The sequence below is a fragment of the Convolutriloba macropyga genome, unplaced genomic scaffold (assembly GCF_964194025.1).
Source record: "Convolutriloba macropyga unplaced genomic scaffold, txConMacr16.3 SCAFFOLD_499, whole genome shotgun sequence".
In the NCBI taxonomy this organism is placed as follows: Eukaryota; Metazoa; Xenacoelomorpha; order Acoela; family Convolutidae; genus Convolutriloba; species Convolutriloba macropyga.
In genome coordinates this window covers 48,463-67,849 of record NW_027453278.1, presented here as the reverse complement: position 1 = coordinate 67,849, position 19,387 = coordinate 48,463, and the positions used below count along the sequence as shown (strand labels likewise).

Genomic DNA, 19,387 nt, shown 5'->3' with positions numbered 1-19,387 from the left:
ATCAGGGCAGTCTTCCTGGTGCACTTCAGATATTTCTGAGTCTTACTAAACTTTCTCTCTTCAAAAACAGATTTCTCGAAATCTCATTGTTACTCGACTGTTTGATTTGTTTTTCTAGCCTTTTCATGTTGGTTCAATTGGTTCTTTTGAAGGCATACATTGAAGATTTTGTTACGGACAAAGTTTTAAATTTGGACGATTCAATTATTGTTTCGAATTGGTATGTTTGGTATGTGCATCTTCCACGTCAGGTGATCTGATACATAAGCCCCTGATCCATCTGTATACATAGTTATTTTCCAAATTTTCATGCCTCTTAATTATTTACGATGAGGGGGGTTGCTATATCTTATCTGACACGTAAGATGAGGGAGCTATAATAGGAAAGACGCATTTCTCAAATTTCATATTCATCGTCGCCCTAACAATTCAGTAGTCTCAATTCCACAGTTTCCGGGATTTATCTTTTGACAATTACGAGTAAAGGGCCCAATATTGAGAGACCATGGAAAGGATTTTCGTTGGTTGCTTCATTGATTCGAAAGTTTGATAAATTATTTGCACACTGCGTTAGACTTTCTAAAGTGTTCAACTATTGTAGCAGCTTACTGACATTTTCTGAATCAGTGTTAGAAACATAAAGGACCGCTTGTAATTACCGTAGTTTTGCATCTAAAACCCTCAAATTTGTTTGTTTTTTTGCCAACTGGTAATTAATAATTTCACAAATTGCTTTCAATATTAATTTTTATATCTGTTCTGAGATCTTGTTTCAGGAGCATGTCGCCTACGGAGCCAAGCAAATTGGTGTCCGTGCATCAAAAAATCTTCTTGAGAAGATTTAACGGTGGGGGTCCGAGCTCTCTTAGCTGTTTAGGATCTAGTTTTATACCACAGACAAGAGCCCCGATAGAAACTGGCTCGGAAGTTTTGGAATGCCTTACATCACTCAACACATCATTTTGGGGCGAATATGACAATACCTTATGTTTGGACAAAATGCACAAAATTTACGAACTAATCGTGGATGACAGAATCGGGAGAGATACAACGGATTCGAGTTATTCAACTTCTAAAGCGAGTCCTAATGTGGAAAACCTAGTGTCACTCGGTGAGTTTATTTTAATCGTTTTACAATTTGAAAGAGTGAGAATTAAGTCTTGCTCAATTTGCGAAATCGTTTTCCTTCTTTAGAGTCTGAGTTTGCTTGACCTAAAAGAAAAGAATTGAAATATATATCTTAACGAATTTGTACAAGAGTTAATTGCACGTTTTCGATTGAGCAAGCAATTGATTCAATGGTTCTTTTTCGAGTTTGTTTTTCGTAAATTTATTGAGAAATCAGTCTTCTATGACACACTTATGGGCTGCGAAATAAAGCGGCATACGAATTGAACGATTGTCAATTCTTTATTCCTTTTAAACTTGAAGATATTTTACCCAAACAATGGGATCAGTTTACTGAAAACAGAAGTCAGATAAGTCCCCAAGGGCCAGCAAGTTAAGCCAAGCCCCCTCCCCGCCCCCCAAAAATTAGGTAGCTCTACTATTTAATGTAGCAACTAAATCAAATTCATCACTGCTCCATGTTTTTTTTATTTTTCGTAAGTTTTTCTTTTCGAAACCAGCGATTCTAAGGCTTTGACAAAATTTTTGTTCGACGAGCCAGAGACTGATGGAACGAAAACAAATTGGCGTTAGCAAAAATCGCCAAACTCTTCCCGCTTCCGTAATTTCTGGGAAAGTTGATAGATCTCCAACTATTTCTTCAAAAATGTTATCCATCCAGTATGGTCAATCTTCGATATGTACACTTTCCGAGGTTCAAGAATGCAAAAGTATTTCTAAAACCATACAAAAAATGGCCATGCTTTTTCCATGTATTTTCTTAAACCAAATAAGTATTATCCTCATGTCTGCATAACAATGGAAACATTTTTATACTTCTGTTTGCTTCCTAACTCGATTTCCGAGGTAAATAAAATGCAATTTTGAAGGTATGCTGAAAATTCTCGTTTTACAAAGAAAATGAGGGAAAAGTTTGTTATCATTCCCTATTTTGCGAATCAGGCAATCTGGTAGCTCGGGAATTAACTCAAGCTTTAAATGTTAGATCATCTTAACGACTGAAAAATAGCAGAAGTTGGGTTGCTGAAAATTCCTGGCACTGCTATCGGATACTTAAAAAATCAACTCCGATAGTTTTGTACTATTCAAAACACTCCATGTAAGAAAACTGGTACCGCTTCTTTAGTAAGCGCATTATTTGGTTATAAAAATGTAATATTACCTGAATTACTGAAACCTTAGACTGGGATTCTGCCAAATGCAACCGCTGTAAGAGTTCGACGTTTCCCGTCTTGTATTTTTTGGTCAGGTCAAATTGTTCACAAAATGTTTTTACAAATATCTCAGAAACGAAACGGCTGGGAGAATAAAATGTGTTCCGAATGGAAAAATTTATTTCGAGCAAAAAAAACTAAGGAGCGACCGTACTCATCTTCGAGAAAAACACGGAAAACTAACATTTTTTGCAAGTTCTGACTCAACAAAGTAGATAATTTCTTTTTTTGAAAAAATGAACCAGCTAACCACACGTAACTAATTCGTATTATGTTGTTATGTACCCCAAAAACTTTTAACTGAATAGTTTTTTTGCTAATGCAACCAGAGTGACAAATTTCTTTTTATCAAGCTTGAGACTATTTAAAAAGGTGCAAAAAGACGCTAACGAAAATCTCCCCAACATTACCCGATTTTTAGCAATATCCCGCCAAGTCGTTTATTAATAGCCGCACAGCGATAGCTGGGGCTATTATTGGCCTTCTCTTGGTTTTTTTATTTCGTCGTCATGATTTTTGTTACGACCATATGACGTCACAGCCACTTTTTGTTCATTCGTTCATGCAATCTCAACTGAATTGCATGTGTGACGTCATTTTTCGCTCTTAGTGGAGCGAGTTTTTTGTTCATTCGCGTGATTAAATTTTTGGTCACACTTGACTTACCTCACTCTCAAAAATGACTTCCTCACTTTGAAATTGACTTTTTTTTAATTTAATTCAAAGAGATAAGGTCAAATGGGTGTGTGTCACTCTAAATGAAGGTTATTTGAGATCAGCCAATAGAGGCAGCAATAAGTTATACAGATTTTTAATCAAAATATAACAGATCAGTCTTCAATGAAAAGACGAATTTTTTTGGTCTGTCTTTTTACTGTTTTTTTAGACTACCGATCTACGAATCTATTGCGGCTATTTTCTGGCAATCTGCCAGCTATGTTTAGCCATTTTTTAACAAACAATTCAAAAGGGGAACCTTTTCTCCTAATTGCTGTCCAAAATAAACTCAATAGAGCAAATAAAAGAGGTTACCGTGTTGGAGTAGAAATTATCAGCAAAAATTTAAGGTTTTGGTATTTTTCTGCAATTCTTGATATCTTCCCAGAATATACTACGTCACTACTCAAGAATGTCATGGCTTAGCAAGGTTAATTAAAACTTGAAAGCTCGAGAATGTTTAATACTCTTTGCTTACACTTGCATTTTTTGCTTATATATATTATTTCTATAAAGCAATTGTTTGTAATTTATCTTTTCACAGATAATTTAAAGTTTTCCGGCCGTCTCTGCGTAATTAGATGATCTGATGTGCTCTCCGTTCAAAAATTGATTGTTTAATTGCTCTCAAACGAAGTTTGCAGCAATTATATTATTCCTGTCGGTCTTTTTTATGTGATTTGTTGCTTGACCGATTTTTCGGTTGACCCATTTGACTTTTCGTCCTCCGGGATAAGCTGGTAGCGCCCACTGGGCCTTAAGTGGTCTTAGAGCCTTTCAGCTCAGACAACCTCCTCTAGTGTTTGGTACTAGGTTACTGCTTATTTTCTAGATGTAATTGATTGATCTTCAAGATTTTATTATCACGAATTTAAGCATTTTTTTTTTAATAGGATGTTTATCGCTTTTATAGGAAGTTAATAGGATGGTTATCACTTTTGTAATGACTCCAGAATTTGCAATTTTTCGATGAAATTTAAATTCTTTTTCAAGTTTTCGGGAAGTTATCATGTTATCAAGGCAAGTTTTTGGATCTTTATGGTCCCGTGAAACTATTAAATGCATGAAATGGGAATACTTGATAATCTTTTGAGACAATGAAATGGTTTTGAAGACTTTAATATCTTGAAATTTGCAAGATTTTTTAAAATAAAATTTGCGATTGTTTTCAAAATTTGTGAATATTTTTGTCCTTTTCCGAGTTCAACGATCATTACTGGTCAACAAATCTTTTTAAGTCTTGCGGTTACTTGAGAAAACTCTAAAGACAAAAAATGGCTATGAACATTTCTTCACTGCGAAATTGGGAAACTTTTAAAGTTTGCAATATTTTCCAAATTTTTAAATTATCAGTTTCTTACTTGATTTATTTATTAACAAGGCTAGAAAACTAAAAGTTGCAGAGTCGAATCAAGCTAAAGCTAGCCTGACAGAAGGGTGGCTAGCTACTGATGAAGGCAACCGCTCGCCAGTCGTTTGAGAGGCATTGGCCCGACGTTAGTCGGTTATGTTACTATATGTCAAGAATGCTAAACCCAAACTTTGAAAATTTTGAATGACCATTATTTTATTTTTCTTATTCTTTTTCTGACACCAAATAGTATTTTTCTTATTGCGGCTCCATAGGTTAATATTTTATTTCCCTGGCGCCGCAAATCTTGGCTATGACTGTTTCTGAGGTAAAGAATGTAGAAAAATTAAGTTTGATATTTTTAAAGTTTACGTTTAATTTTGAGATTAAATGTCTAAAAATCTCTTTAGTGGCTTCAAAGATAATAGTTTTTCACAACATCTTTGACATTATCTTGAAAATTGATTTAATGAAGCTTACAATAGTCTTCAATGCGGATACTCGCGACGTGAAAACCACTGAAACTAAAGTTTCAAAACTGTTGCTCATCGAAAATTGTTTCTCACATTTTTCGATGTGAAATTTGCAAAAAGTTGCATTTTGTGAAGCTTCTAATGAAAATCTTTGTTTTTGTACTATGTTGTTATGTACCCCAAAAACTTTTAACTGAATTGTTTTTTTTGCTAATGCAACCAGAGTGACAAATTTCTTTTTATCAAGCTTGAGACTATTTAAAAAGGAGCAAAAAAAGGCTAACGAAAATCTCCCCAACATTACCCGCTTTTTAGCAATATCCCGCCAAGTCTTTTATTAGCCATTTTTTTACAAACCATTCAAAAGGGGAACCTTTTCTCCTAATTGCTGTCCAAAATAAACTCATAGAGCAAATAAAAGAGGTTACCGTGTTGGAGTAGAAATTATCAGCAAAAATTTAAGGTTTTGGTATTTTTCTGCAATTCTTGATATCTTCCCAGAATATACTACGTCGCTACTCAAGAATGTAATGGCTTAGCAAGGTTAATTAAAACTTGAAAGCTCGAGAATGTTTAATACTCTTTGCTTACACTTGCTTTTTTTGCTTATATATATTATTTCTATAAAGCAATTGTTTGTAATTTATCTTTTCACAGATAATTTAAAGTTTTCCGGCCGTGTCTGCGTAATTAGATGATCTGATGTGCTCTCCGTTCAAAAATTGATTGTCTAATTGCTCTCAAACGAAGTTTGTAGCAATTATATTATTCCTGTTGGTCTTTTTTATTTGATTTGTTGCTTGACCGATTTTTCGGTTGACCCATTTGACATTTCGTCCTCCGGGATAAGCTGGTAGCGCCCACTGGGCCTTAAGTGGTCTTAGAGCCTTTCAGCTCTGTTTCAGCTCAAACTGTTTTGGAGACCTATACTTATGGTGTGAAGGGCGGTTCTTGAGGTTGAAGACCTCCCCACTCTAACCCCCCACTATTGCCCCTACCCCCCCCCCCCCCCAATCAGCCCCCGGTGACCCCTTCCCGGCTAGCTACTGACGATCAACCGCTCATGGCTTCGATTCACGTCTTTCCAGACAAAGGGACCAGAAAAACTCCTTAAGGGTTTGTTTAAAAAGTTACTGAAAAATTTTTATTCGCCATAGAATAGTTTTCGACTTTTTACTATCACAAATTTTAGTAATTTTTTAATAAAACTTGCATTTTCTCAAGTTTTTTTGAAATTTTATGTCATTTTTCAGGTTTCGCCAGCCTTAAGAGCCAGACAACCTCCTCTAGTGTTTGGTACTAGGTTACTGCTTATTTTCTAGATGTAATTGATTGATCTTCAAGATTTTAATATCACGAATTTAAGCAATTTTTTTTAAAAAATTGCAATTTTAAGTTTGTCTTTTTGATTATTTTTTTGGCACCAGGGTTGTAGGGACCTCCTGGAAGGATTGATAATAATCTGTTGCAGAGTTTTTAGAGCTAATAGGATGGTTATCACTTTTGTAATGACTCCAGATTTTGCCATTTTTTGATGAAATTTAAATTCTTTTTCAAGTTTTCGGGAAGTTATCATGTTATCAAGGCAAGTTTTTGGATCTTTATGGTCCCGTGAAACTATTAAATGCATGAAATGGGAATACTTGATATTCTTTTGAGACAATGAAATGGTTTTGAAGACTTTAATATCTTGAAATTTGCAAGATTTTTTAAAATAAAATTTGCGATTGTTTTCAAAATTTGTGAATATTTTTGTCCTTTTCCGAGTTTAACGATCATTACTGGTCAACAAAACTTTTTAAGTCTTGCGGTTACTTGAGAAAACTCTAAAGACAAAAAATGGCTATGAACATTTTTTCACTGCGAAATTGGGAAACTTTTAAAGTTTGCAATATTTTCCAAATTTTTAAATTATCAGTTTTTTTACTTGATTTATTTATTAACAAGGCTAGAAAACTAAAAGTTGCAGAGTCGAATCAAGCTAAAGCTAGCCTGACAGAAAAGTGGCTAGCTACTGATAAAGCCAACCGCTCGCCAGTCGTTTGAGAGGCATTGGCCCGACGTTAGTCGGTTATGTTACTATATGTCAAGAATGCAAAACCCAAACTTTGAAAATTTTGAATGACCATTATTTTATTTTTCTTATTCTTTTTCTGACTCCAAATAGTATTTTTCTTATTGCGGCTCCATAGGTTAATATTTTATTTCCCTGGCGCCGCAAATCTTGGCTATGACTGTTTCTGAGGTAAAAAAAATGTAGAAAAATTAAGTTTGATTTTTTTAAAGTTTACGTTTAATTTTGAGATTAAATATCTAAAAATCTCTTTAGTGGCTTCAAATATAATAGTTTTTCACAACATCTTTGACATTATCTTGAAAATTGATTTAATGAGGCTTACAATAGTCTTCAATGCGGATACTCGCGACGTGAAAACCACTGAAACTAAAGTTTCAAAACTGTTGCTCATCGAAAATTGTTTCTCACTTTTTTCGATGTGAAATTTGCAAAAAGTTGCATTTTGTGAAGCTTCTAATGAAAATCTTTGTTTCAATGAAAAATTTCTTGAAAGATTTGACGGATCCATCTAATGGGTAAAAGAGATACTTGTAGTTTGGCAGGTTGCAGCCCTTAAAGTTTAAAATGTTCTACTGCGGAAAGGCATCTCAGTGGTCCGGTCTATTCAGCTATGTTTTTCTAAGAACATGACTAGTGTCGTTGTTCAGTATTTCCTGTGGATTTAGGTAAGGCCTGACAACTAATTTTGTGGAAGTTGTTTGTAGAAGTTGAGCTGAGATATGTTCATAGTTTCACGCCGTTTTTATTGGAAACATTAGCAAATAAAGGAACAATCAGTCATGGACACGATAAAAAAGGAACATCGAGTTCCGAGTCAGAATTATATAATAAATTAATATAATTCACAGCTCGACAGTGTAAATGATTGCAGAATTAGTTAATAATCAAGAAATCTAAAATATTAAATTACATGGAAAAACGAAAGTAATAGTGTATTCCAATTTGGTGTTCTTTAAATGGTCAAAAAACGCAGATTGACCGAAGATCGGGAAACAGAAAAACCAACCAGAAAAAGCCTCACTAAAGAGATTTTTTAAACTTCAGAATGATTATTTTTCTAAAATAATTTTCTAAGATAATTTGGTGGAGTTTTTGAGGGAAAAACTTTGTCGCGCTATGACAACTGCTGCTGAAGTGACCAAGATATCATAAAACTTTTGGAAACTTGTAGCTTAATGTCTTAAATTTTGGCAACAATTACTGGACTTGTTGCTAAAATTGGCCAAAAAGTTGCCCTCGAATTGTTCTCGAAAAATAAGTTGTTCTATTCTCAAGTCCATTGAATTCTGGACGAATAGAGCGTAAAATTGTTGCAGCACGTGTCCTTTTTGCATATTTCCAAAAAAGTCGAAAATTGTCATGAACTTGTTTCTATGAACTTGTGAAACGGTTGTCTTGATATTCATTGGAACGGAGATTATATGTAGCTGCTTTCTCATCTTTCGGTTGTGTTGTTCCAAATTTGAAAAGGACCATTGTCATTCTGTAATGATATGCTGATGATATAATTTCATGAGATTTTCTTTTGACTGACTTGTGATTGTTTATTAGCTGTGTTGTGGAAAATCAGTTTGAGTTTAAATTTTTTTCACAAATTTTTTTTGTTTCAGGTGGAATTCAAATTTTTCACAATTTCATTTTGGAGTATCCGTTGAAGTTTGAGACCGCACAGAAGTCAGAGGTTCAGAAGCGAAAAGATCAGGATGCGTATGACAAAGTGCGCTTCCTCGCAATACAAGCTTTGCAAACGCTATCTACCTCAAGTCCTCTCCGCAACAAAATTTTGTCACAAGTAGGATTATTCTACATTTTATCATGAGCTCATCAGCTCAGTTAACATCGCAGGTGCACTTGTAGAAATTGTGGTTATTTGTACCACAGAGAACTATCCGCAAATCAGAACAAATTCGATTTTTGGCTTGTGTAATGATAGTTGAATTATGGCAAAACTAAAGAGCCGCGTAACAGCTCAAAATGCTTTGACATGACATGACGGCAAATGGATTGGATAAACGAATTCGTATTGCAAGCATACAATACAAAAACTTGTCTATCTATAATTGCATGAAAAAGTGTCTCAGCGCTAACTGTCAAAGCCTTTTCGCGTTCACTTCTGTTTTTGACATTAATCAATTTTTTAGTTGCCTGCTATTATGCTGAACCAAATTGTGTTATAGCTGGCAAATAACGTAGACCTGATTCGGAAGCTTCTCGATTCACTGTCAAGCAGGCTTCTGGGCTATGTCTCAATGCTCCTCCTGGAGGATCTCATGGTGCACAGAGATCACCCTCTGGACCTGAGGAGTCTGGACATTGACAGATTGTTGATCAGTTTAAGCATTGACCAGATGAGCAATCTGTTCAGGGTTTTGTCTTACACCGTTGTGGATATGGGCTCTGAGCCCGAAGAGCTACTCTGTGCAATAGACAGTTCAAAGAGAAAATCGAGGAGAAATAGCGTCGCCTGTGAAAGGGTACGCATAAGTTAGGATTCTTATATACAAAGTTAGGATCGTTTAAAAATGCAAATGCAAACTTGGCTTTATTTAGGAAGTCTTCACGTTCTGTCAAGGATCTAAACTCAATGATTAGCTATAAAATCAGTCAAAGATAATTGAGTAGTTTTGTTACAACGTGAACAGGAAGAGGTGCAACTTACGTGTGACGAGGTGTATAAATAAATGGTAGACAACTCAGTCAATTTATGTTGTAGAACATAACATACCTGGCGTCAATCCCGCGACTGTTGGTGTCAGTGGTTGAAATAATTGTGAGGAAATTTGAGCCGAATAACAAGTTATTCATGGAATACCTCGGTGTTGCAATCGACATCTTAGAAGAAACGTCATCACCTGCAAATGCCTTAATTGCCCAGCTGCGAATGACACACATGGGCAATCATGACAACACAGGACAGTTCCCGCCTTTGAACACAAATCCAGAACAGCTCGTTAGCGCTATGAACAGAATCGAGATCAACAAAGACTTGACTATGAGAATTGAAGGTTGCATATTGGTGACGGGATTGCTGTATGGATCAATGCGAATGCAGACGATTGAAAAACTGAACCAGTACAGATTGATTCCTAGAATCAATGAGCTGTTCTCCTTTTTCTTTGCAGTTGATCCTGATACGGGGACGTTGACCACTGATCAGTATGGTTTCCTGGAAGGCGAATCGTTGATACAAAGTCTGAGAATACAGGTAAATTGCTAATCAAGAGAGGACCTTCTTCACAAGATTTTTGGAAGCTTTAGCGTAACAGCTGTAAGAAGCCTGATGTTAATTAATGGTTTTGAAAAAATGAGATGAGCTGAAGACTAGCTGGTCATTTTTGATAAATGCGTTACTCGGTTGCTCTGAAATCATAGAGAGTTCAATTACTAGACTCAGACAAAAACCAGCACTAAAAAGTAAGGTGGGTTGTTTGGTTCAGATCTTAAGAGTGATTCACAGTATGTGTGATCAAACTCTTAACAACATTTGCATGCTGACTTCAACGGAGTTCGAGAAGCTTCAGCGAAGCAGAGATCCCTACCAGGTGTTGGCACCAGTTGAGTTCTCAGAAAAGGCGGGACAGATGTGCCGAGGTGTATCAGGATTGCTCACGAAGATGAACGATTTGGCCAAAAAGGAGTTGGCTCCTGTTTACCGGTCAGTTAATGTTTCGTGGTCCTCGAGGTCTGTGATGAGTAAATTGTTGCATTTTTGGAGAAGTTTTCATGAGAGAGTAGAGATCTACATTGGCTCGTATGGTAGTCCACATTAGATACTTACTAAAGAGCTTTTTAATTGCCTTTTTTATGCATTTTTAATTGCCTTTTTTGTGTGTCTTTTTTATGCAAATTTTTTGCTTGGGCGTTTTGCGCTTTTTCTTCTAGAATAATCTTTGACTTCTCAAGTGACTTTTTCACGCACTTCTTAATTTTTGAGTGATTTCAATTGCTCTTACTCTGAAATAAAGTTTGTTGTTCGAACAAATCCGATAATTAGAGACGCGATGACAAGGACCTGATAGCCGAGTGGTTGATACCTCCATCGAGTGAAAGGAATCAGACTCAAGAGGTCGGGGTTCGAATCATAGCGTCGGCTGATGTTTTCTTACCCATATAGAAAAATTTATGTAGGCTATAGCCCATGAATTAAATTGCCTCGCCTGTCATTCGAGAGCAGTTTTTCCGACGTTAGTCGGTTCATGTCATGCTATATCGTTCAATGTTTCCCGGAAATTGATTAGCTTGTCGGCTATCGTTGATAGATTTCGATTGTGAGGCTGTTATTGGTCTCATCCTGTTTTTTAAGACTCGAAGAGGAGTATCCGTTTTCTTGAAGTTTTTTTAGAGGAAGTTCTATTTGTTCAGGCGGCCTTTTGACCTGCAAGCGAATGTTGCTAAATTTGTGTTGACTAATTGTTGCTTAGCGGGAGAAGTTCATGCGCTGCGTTGAGTGAATGACTTTGGACTTTGAGAAGTGGTTTTTGAGAGAATGGAGCATATAAATTAGTGTTTAACCGTTTTTCGTCCCTTCGACTCATTTGTTTTGCTTGTCGTTTGGTTTTTGTACAAATAGTAAACCATGGAATTGATACTTCCGTGCTTTGCAGAGCGTAATCTGTTCTTATTTTTCAATTTTTGGCTCTTTTTCGATAATTTGTTTTGTATATTTGAGTGGACATTTTTGTGACCAATGCATATCGAACGGTTTAATAATCCATGCATTGAACGCCTCTATTTTCGTCAAGAGGTGTTATCTGTTATAGAATTGTACATACACCTCCAATTTTGTTTGTTTTTGTAATTAATAGCCGCACAGCGATAGCTGGGGCTATTATTGGCCTTCTCTTGGTTTTTTTTATTTCGTCGTCATGATTTTTGTTACGACCATATGACGTCACAGCCACTTTTTGTTCATTCGTTCATGCAATTTCAACTGAATTGCATGTGTGACGTCATTTTTCGCTCTTAGTGGAGCGAGTTTTTTTGTTCATGCGCGTGATTAAATTTTTGGTCACCTTTTATTTACTTTAATTCAAAGAGATAAGGTCAAATGGGAGTGTGTCACTCTAAATGAAGGTTATTTGAGATCAGCTAATAGAGGCAGCAATAACTTATACAGATTTTAAATCAAAATATAACAGATCAGCCTTCAATGAAAAGACGAATTTTTTTGGTCTGTCTTTTTTACTGTTTTTAGACTGCCGATCTACGAATCTATTGCGGCTATTTTCTGGCAATCTGCCAGCTATGTTTTTCTGTATTGTTTTATTTTTGTATGGTTTACTTGAATTAGGCTTTCTTTCAACGTCAGGAATTGAAATGTTGTTTTGTCAGGTCAATAATTTTACGGCGTAAGGTCTGAAATTCAATAAAAATGACGTTTGATGTTTTGACTTTTTCAACAATTATTTCAATCATAGAATAATACTCGCTTTTCTATAATTTTCAATTTGATTTTCAGTTTTCAAAATTATGAAGATGCCTTAACGGCAACCTTCACAATCTAGCATTAAGCAGCTTTTCGTTTCTCAATTTTTATGCCGATTTATATTCAAAATGCATAGTTCTGTGAGTTAAAAAAATGCGGGCTTTTTTCCTTAGATTTTAAAATTTTGCTGTTTATTTCTTTGAACTTAATGCAGTTCTTGACGTCGTTGCTATTACGATTTTTTATTATGAATTTTCGGGTTGATTTTCATTTTTTGGATTGGTTTTGATATTTTTTTTAGTTTTGACTGATATTTATTCTTGCTAAATTTACTCTTGCTAAATTTCTATAATATTTATTTCTTGGTGCTTGGTTTTTGCAAAACGATTTCTTGGCTCCGATTTCTTTTTCCTTTGCTTTTTTGTCGATAACTTAATTTTTGGGATAGTTTAAATTCAGTTTAACAAAGTTATCTCCAAGAAGAGAGAACTATCTGTAAATTGTTTCAAAGTGCTGATGACTAAACAAAAAAAATTTCTTGAGATTTAGTTTCTGTTTTTTTTTCTAATGCAGTTGACTTTCTAAGAATGTTATTTGTCTTATTCGTTGTCTTATTCTTAGAATGTTATATATCTTTGGGGTCGCAGAGTTAAGTGCGGAGATTTGAATTTGGGATGGTTATTTCGTGATAAGGATTCGGTCGGTCATTTGTTTTAGCTTGCCAGTTTTTCTCCATATTCGAAATTTTGTCAATTTTTTAACGTTACAAGTTATAATATTATTGTCAATAATAACAATTCAAAATTTTGCAGTTTCTGGATTTCAAATTAAGTTCTCCCGTGTTATAGTGCGAACAAAATTTTTGTCATTAGATTGAAATCTATTATATTTTTTGTATGATTATTGTTTTCATGTTTGCTTGATTGACTGATGTCCATGCTGAATTTATAATTGTTGCGACAGGGAATGTAATTGAGACACTTAATATAGTTATCTCTGATGAGGCGATGAACGTTTTTCGGACAAATAATAGTTCAAACTGCAGTTACGTTTTTGTAGGTAAAGGCCCTACTCTTCGAATTGCTTCTGGAATTCTTTCGGTTGTTTTTTATTTCGGCGTCTTATCAATACTGAAAGTTAAAAGTGAGTTAGCACTCCCTACTTTTACGATTTGAATTTTCGTTTTTAGTTGAACTATTACTCCAACTTGTAATCAGAGTTTAAAATTTGTTTAGACCATTATCCCCAACTTCAGTAATCCTGCCTACCTGTGAAACTCGGATAATACTTAAGGGTAACTCGAAGATAGCCCAATGTAAATTTGATCAACTCCATCCAAGTCTTACAAGAAAAAAGTCTGGATATCACATTTTAATTACATCTTTTCTTCCTCTAATCTTTAGCACAAATACAAACTCAATCATAGTTGAACAAGCGTAAAAAACATTTCAAATTTTGAGACAATTTTCTTTTTACTTCAAACTTGGAAGAATTTCATCAACTTTACTTTGGACTTTTTGGTAAATGAACGTTGAGTTTCATAGGTAGGCGAGAGGTCTTGTAGAAGGGATCAGTGATGTAAAAATGTTTTCCAAGTGTAATTTTATTTTAGAGTAATATTGCCTCAAAAACTGAATTTTTACTTCGTAAAGTAGGAGTGCTAACTTACTTTTGCCGTTCAGTATATTTTTGTTGCGATCATATGATCACGCGTCATGAGGTCAAGAATGTGCCGTCATGCAAATTTGACATCATCGCTAATGCGTTCGGTATATGTTTTTAGGTCAATCGCGTGATAATTTTTTTGTCGTACTTGGCTTAACTGACTCTGCCTCTCTCTGTACTTCTGCACTCTCTGAGAAGGTCTAAATTGAGAAGATACCCTCTTTGAACTGAAACTCGATTGAAAATGAATAGAGGTCATCCATGCGTCAATTATAGGGCTATATTACTTTACTGCTTTTAAAATAAAGATAATTTGAAATCAGAATCTATTCTGAATCGCAGTTTCTTTGCTATTAGTCTTGTTTTATTTTAAAAAACTAGCGGGCCTCAACAGTTTATTTTGCAGCTATTGTCCAGCAATCTTCCAACTATGTATTTGTATTTCATTACTTGCAGGTTTTGGTTGCATCGAGCCATTGAGAGCTTCTTGCGTGGGAAGGCCCTCTTTCCGTACCAGGTATTCATGAGTGATGCGGGGCTGATCGAACACACAGTCGAAGGCATTCTGGATTTGAGTTACTCTGGTCTTCCTCATCGCAATGGAGAGGCCACATCTGCTGAAGGCAGCAGTGACACTGCAACCTCGGTTACTACACGTGAGTCTTATTTCTCCTGATATGCCAACTTTTGCAGGAGCTCAACCTGTGTTTTTACCTGAGCTCAACCTCTCGGTAGTGTGCCTTTGCCCATTATTACCCGAATTATCCTATCCAAAGCCTCAAGTTCTTCATGTTATTAAAAATATAAACTCAATGAGGTTTTGAATCCTCTGCATCTAGTTTTTGTCAAACCATATGTTTGGATTTCCGAGTCTTACCGGTATTGTTTTCGGCTTGAAGGAATTACATCAATCAGAAATTTTATTCAAAAGTTTTAAAGGAGCCTCAATTTGTTGGCCATGAAGTTGGTCAAATTGTTGGTCAAAAAACAAGAAGTGTCCCTTGTCTTTTTCCAAGCGGTAATGTTCTCTTTAAAGAAGTCCCTTTAAATAAAGAAGAAATTCTGTTAGTGAACTGACCCCGAAGATGGCCAGTCCTCTCTCAGAAACTGGTTTTTTGAAGCTCTTATCTTGACAGAAAATGATTCAAGTTTGCCTGAATGCCCAACAATGTGCCTTTACGTGTTGAAATATTTCAGTAATTCATAAGTTCTATCAATTTTTAACTGAGTGCACCATAAGATGTACAGCTTTGGCTGGCGATAGAGAGTCGTCTGCAGAGTGACGCAACTTTCTAAGGAAACTTTTTAAGTTAGTGGAATCATTTTCTATATTGAATTATTTCCATAAGTGGGCAATTTTTTCTCAAAAAATGTACAAATTAGAGAAAAAAAAATTTCTGAAACAAAATTGTTTTTTTTTTCTAGAGAAACAAAAATCTTTTCTATCTGTTGGACTAGTGACTGTCCAGTGGTGCAGATAGGTTACATCAAAACCGTTTTATACCGTTGTCATCAGTGACGGTTGATACCATTGCAAATAGAATAGATTCGACTCCTTAACTCGTGTTTTAAGCAGATATTCTTTCTTGAAACTCAAATGCTTTCGAGTAATTCATGCATTTTGTCTCCTTAAAATGTCTGCTGCCAAGACAAAATGTTCGCTGCCTGCGTCTAGTTCTTTTGACTGATTTGTCCTCTGATAACAGTCAATTCTTTTTTTTTGTTGCTTAAGTTTGTTTGCTTTCTGAAAAATAATCAAAAACTAAGTTGATGTTCTTCGGATCATTCTCATGCTAAACGAAGTTTGTAGCAATTATATTAGTCCTGTGGTCTTTTTTACGCAATTTTTCATCTTATAGGTCCTATGAATGCCATTCACTAAAATTGTTTTGAGGAGACGTTTTCATGATATGAAGAGGTGTTCTAAATCTTATGTTTAACCACCCTCAGTCACCCCCTCGCCCTCATCCCCCTCTCAACGCCCCCCTTGTCTACCCTCCTCCACTTGTCGATTCGAACCCCCCTCTTCTCATCCAGCACTCGCAACTCTACCCCCCCCCCCCCACCTCCACGCACACCACATACACACACAAACTCTGGTCATCCACCCTAATGCTAGCATCACTAAACCACAGCTGGATACTACCGGAGCCAACTGCTCGCCAGTCGTTTGAGAGCAATTCGTCTGACGTTAGTCGGTTATGTTTTGTTACTTCATCTGACCGTTTCTTTTTATAATGTTTTTTATTCAGGCCGCCAACCTAAAAACAGTTTTGTTCACACGCTCATGTCTCGCGTTCACTGCTCGTTTGCTGATTTTATGTGCGTGACTTCATATTTTGACTAATTGCTGGTAAATTATAAGCTAAAGTTCGCCATAACTCGCTCTCTAAAATATTTTGAGTCTTAGATTAAAGTCAATTAAGGTTTCTCTAAACCCCTTCGAGGTGAATAAAGGAGTAAAATAATGCTTGACGTTAAAAATAGCGTAATTATTTTATATTTTGTTTGGAAAAAAGGTAAAAGCTTAGTTTTTTAAATGGGTGGTATTTTTTGCCTTAACAACATCATCACCAACTCAATTTTGTATTTCTTGCTCTGCATTTTCTACAGCTTATAGTTTGCAGCTTTTCTGGTAGTCGTGAGTGTAGGTTTATTTTGTTAATAGCCGCCGTCAGCCTCTCATCGGTTTTTATTTAGGCGCTCTTTTTAAGATTCGAAGAGTAGTTTTGGTGGAGCGTCTTTGATCGGTAATTTTGGAGTGTATTTGAATCAGGAAGTGAAATGCGTGGAAACTATCTATGTCAAATTATGCCAAATTACCGAAGAGCTGATAAAAGAGAGAGTGCTTTTCGAAAGCATTTTTAAAACTTAACTCCAACTTCTCCTGTCAAAGGTGTTTCTCTCAATTTTCTAATCTGGTACTTGTGCGTTTGGAAGCTTTTTTGAACATCTGATGCAAATTTTGCACTTTTTGTGTTAATTTTAAGCTATATTTAACCATTTTGCCTTGTTTTAAGTATTTTCACAATGAAAAGTAGACAGCGAACTTTTCACTGAAATAAGTTATACAATTTTCTAATTTTTTTCCTGTCTTTTCTTTTTTAACTTGTTTCAAAATATTTCTCTGCAAATAAGGGGTAGATGACTGATCTAACAGAACTTTTAATGGAAATTTTTCTCCTAATAATGGTTGGATTTTAGAGAATTTCGTATGAATTTTTTGAAGAATATTTTCGGTATCAACCTTCCCAATGCTCGTCTTCTTTGTCCGTATGAACCTGTTACATTGTCAATAGGTAATATTTTGTTGTCAACTACCTGTTTTTCTGTATTACAGGGAGTTTCCAACAGTACTTTTGCAGGCGCAACTTGAATTAAATTTTATCAAAGGCTTTTTCAGTTTTTGGCAGTTAGTTTTCACATGTAAATGTGCCTGTTATGGTATCAAAATGTTTAGGCCAAGTTCAAAAGAGTGATATCAAAGGCAGAAGAAACGGCATGAACCGATGGGGCTCGGTCGGGAGGTTATATTGCATTAGGTTATCAATGTTCATTAGAGCGGTTGCTAGATGGCAGTAGTATTAAATTTTCTAGCCTTCAGTTTAGAAGCTGAATTAAGTACATTTTTGTAAAGTTTTATCTTTTTTAATTGATCTCGAAGAGAAGCAATTATTGTAAACGTGTGTGTCTTTTTAATGCAAAATTTTCGCTTGACCGTTTTTTGCCTATGTGATGGTTTCAAAGAAACATCAAGAAACTTAGAAGTTTTCTTTATTAAAGTTTCAAAGAACGGAAGAAGAACTTACCTGACGAACTTTATTGCTGTGTCGATAAGTAATGGCCACAAAACTAAACTCAATTCTAATTTTGTTTTGACGCTATCATTATCTTATTGACCTATCAATCATATCAATCATATGTCAGAAGCAAATTCTCCCACCAACAGAAACCTGATTTTAACATCCACCGACCTCCAACTAATGAACTCGATTGTACCCAAGCCATATATGATTCTCATGAAATGTTGATGAAAATAGAAAATCACCTCCGGGATTCGGAGTTAAGATCTATTCACATGCCAATCATGTAAAATATTTTTAGCTAATCTTAATTTTCTCGGTATATTTTCGCATAGATAACCACTATAAATACAAGCTAATTTTTGTATATTTTAAGTTCAAGATTTAATTTAAAATTCAGCTTATTGAATTCTTTGACCCGTGTTATCGACCACAACAATGGTGTCCAGACCAGCTACAGACAGACAAATTTTGGATCTACAGAATGCAGAATCAGCTACTGCGTGGATTATGTCTTTTGTGGCGAAATGTCGCGCAGAGAAGAAAGAGGACAAGGTCAACAACGACGGTACTGTACAGGACCTACAGGTAACCAATCTCTTCCTTAGTATGTGCGGGCAAGATGCAAGTATTAAACTTAGGAGCCTAATGAGTCCTAGAAATTTGATAGACACTCCGTATAAAGACATCAGATTGGCGATTCAAAACTATATTTCTCCTAAAGAGAGTAGTAACGGCAGAAAGGGCTAAATTCCTGTCCGTTATACAAGGTGTAGGGGAGTCAGACGACGACTTCCTAGCACGTCTTAGAGAAGAAGCACGCTATTGTGACTTCGAAAAACTGAAAACAGCGGCCAACCCCGAAGAGGAGCTGGTAAAAATAAAGTTTATCTCAGGTTTGAGGGACCCTGAAGCAAAACTTAGACTACTAGACGGTATTAAAGCAAAACCAGCAATGTCGGTTACTGAAATGACTGAGAGCTTACAATTCAGAAGTCAAGCAATGGCTTTTGCAAGTTCTTCATCAGGTAATAAGCCCTTTAATGTGAAAGAAGAAGTTGGGTTCAATTTCAAAAAGACCTTTCGAAAACCAAATGAAAAAATTACGGCTAATAAAAACAACAACATGTTCACTAGGTGTGGAGGTCAGACACACTCTAGTAGACCCTGTCCAGCGCTAAGTAAAAAATGCAACACCTGTGAAAAGGTGGGACACTTCTCAAAAATGTGTAGAAGCAGACCCCAACCAAATTCAGGTAAGTACAATAAACAGAATAACTTTTGCGAAGAAGAAAATGTTTCTTCAGAGCAAGCATCTCAAGCATCGGAGATGGGAATGTTTTATACTAAAGAACAAATCTTTAGCATGTCTGTGACATGGGAATATATCTCAATAAATAACTGCAAAGTAAAAATGCAGGTAGACACAGGTGCAGATAGCACAGTGATATCATCAAAAATATGGACTGAGCTTGGTAAACCTCAGTTGGATGGTAAGATAAGACATCTTGAAGCTTATGATGGTCATCAATTA

The 19,387-nt window shown here is 35.7% G+C and overlaps 1 protein-coding gene across 2 annotated transcripts in view; it reads left to right on the top strand.

Annotated features, from left to right (window-relative positions):
- Nucleotides 1-245: 245 nt before the first annotated feature.
- LOC142358177 (short transient receptor potential channel 4-associated protein-like) overlaps nt 246-19,387 on the top strand; it is a 31,497-nt gene continuing 12,355 nt past the window's right edge. Inside the window, exons 1-6 of one of the 2 annotated variants that reach the window (XM_075409635.1) lie at nt 246-1,111; nt 8,571-8,752; nt 9,138-9,434; nt 9,674-10,165; nt 10,398-10,615; nt 14,507-14,706. In XM_075409635.1, the coding sequence (XP_075265750.1) occupies nt 781-1,111; nt 8,571-8,752; nt 9,138-9,434; nt 9,674-10,165; nt 10,398-10,615; nt 14,507-14,706 (1,720 nt within the window). In that variant the 5' untranslated portion in view covers nt 246-780. The remainder of the gene's footprint in view (nt 1,112-8,570; nt 8,753-9,137; nt 9,435-9,673; nt 10,166-10,397; nt 10,616-14,506; nt 14,707-19,387) is intronic. The other variant, XM_075409634.1, reaches the window with a different exon arrangement.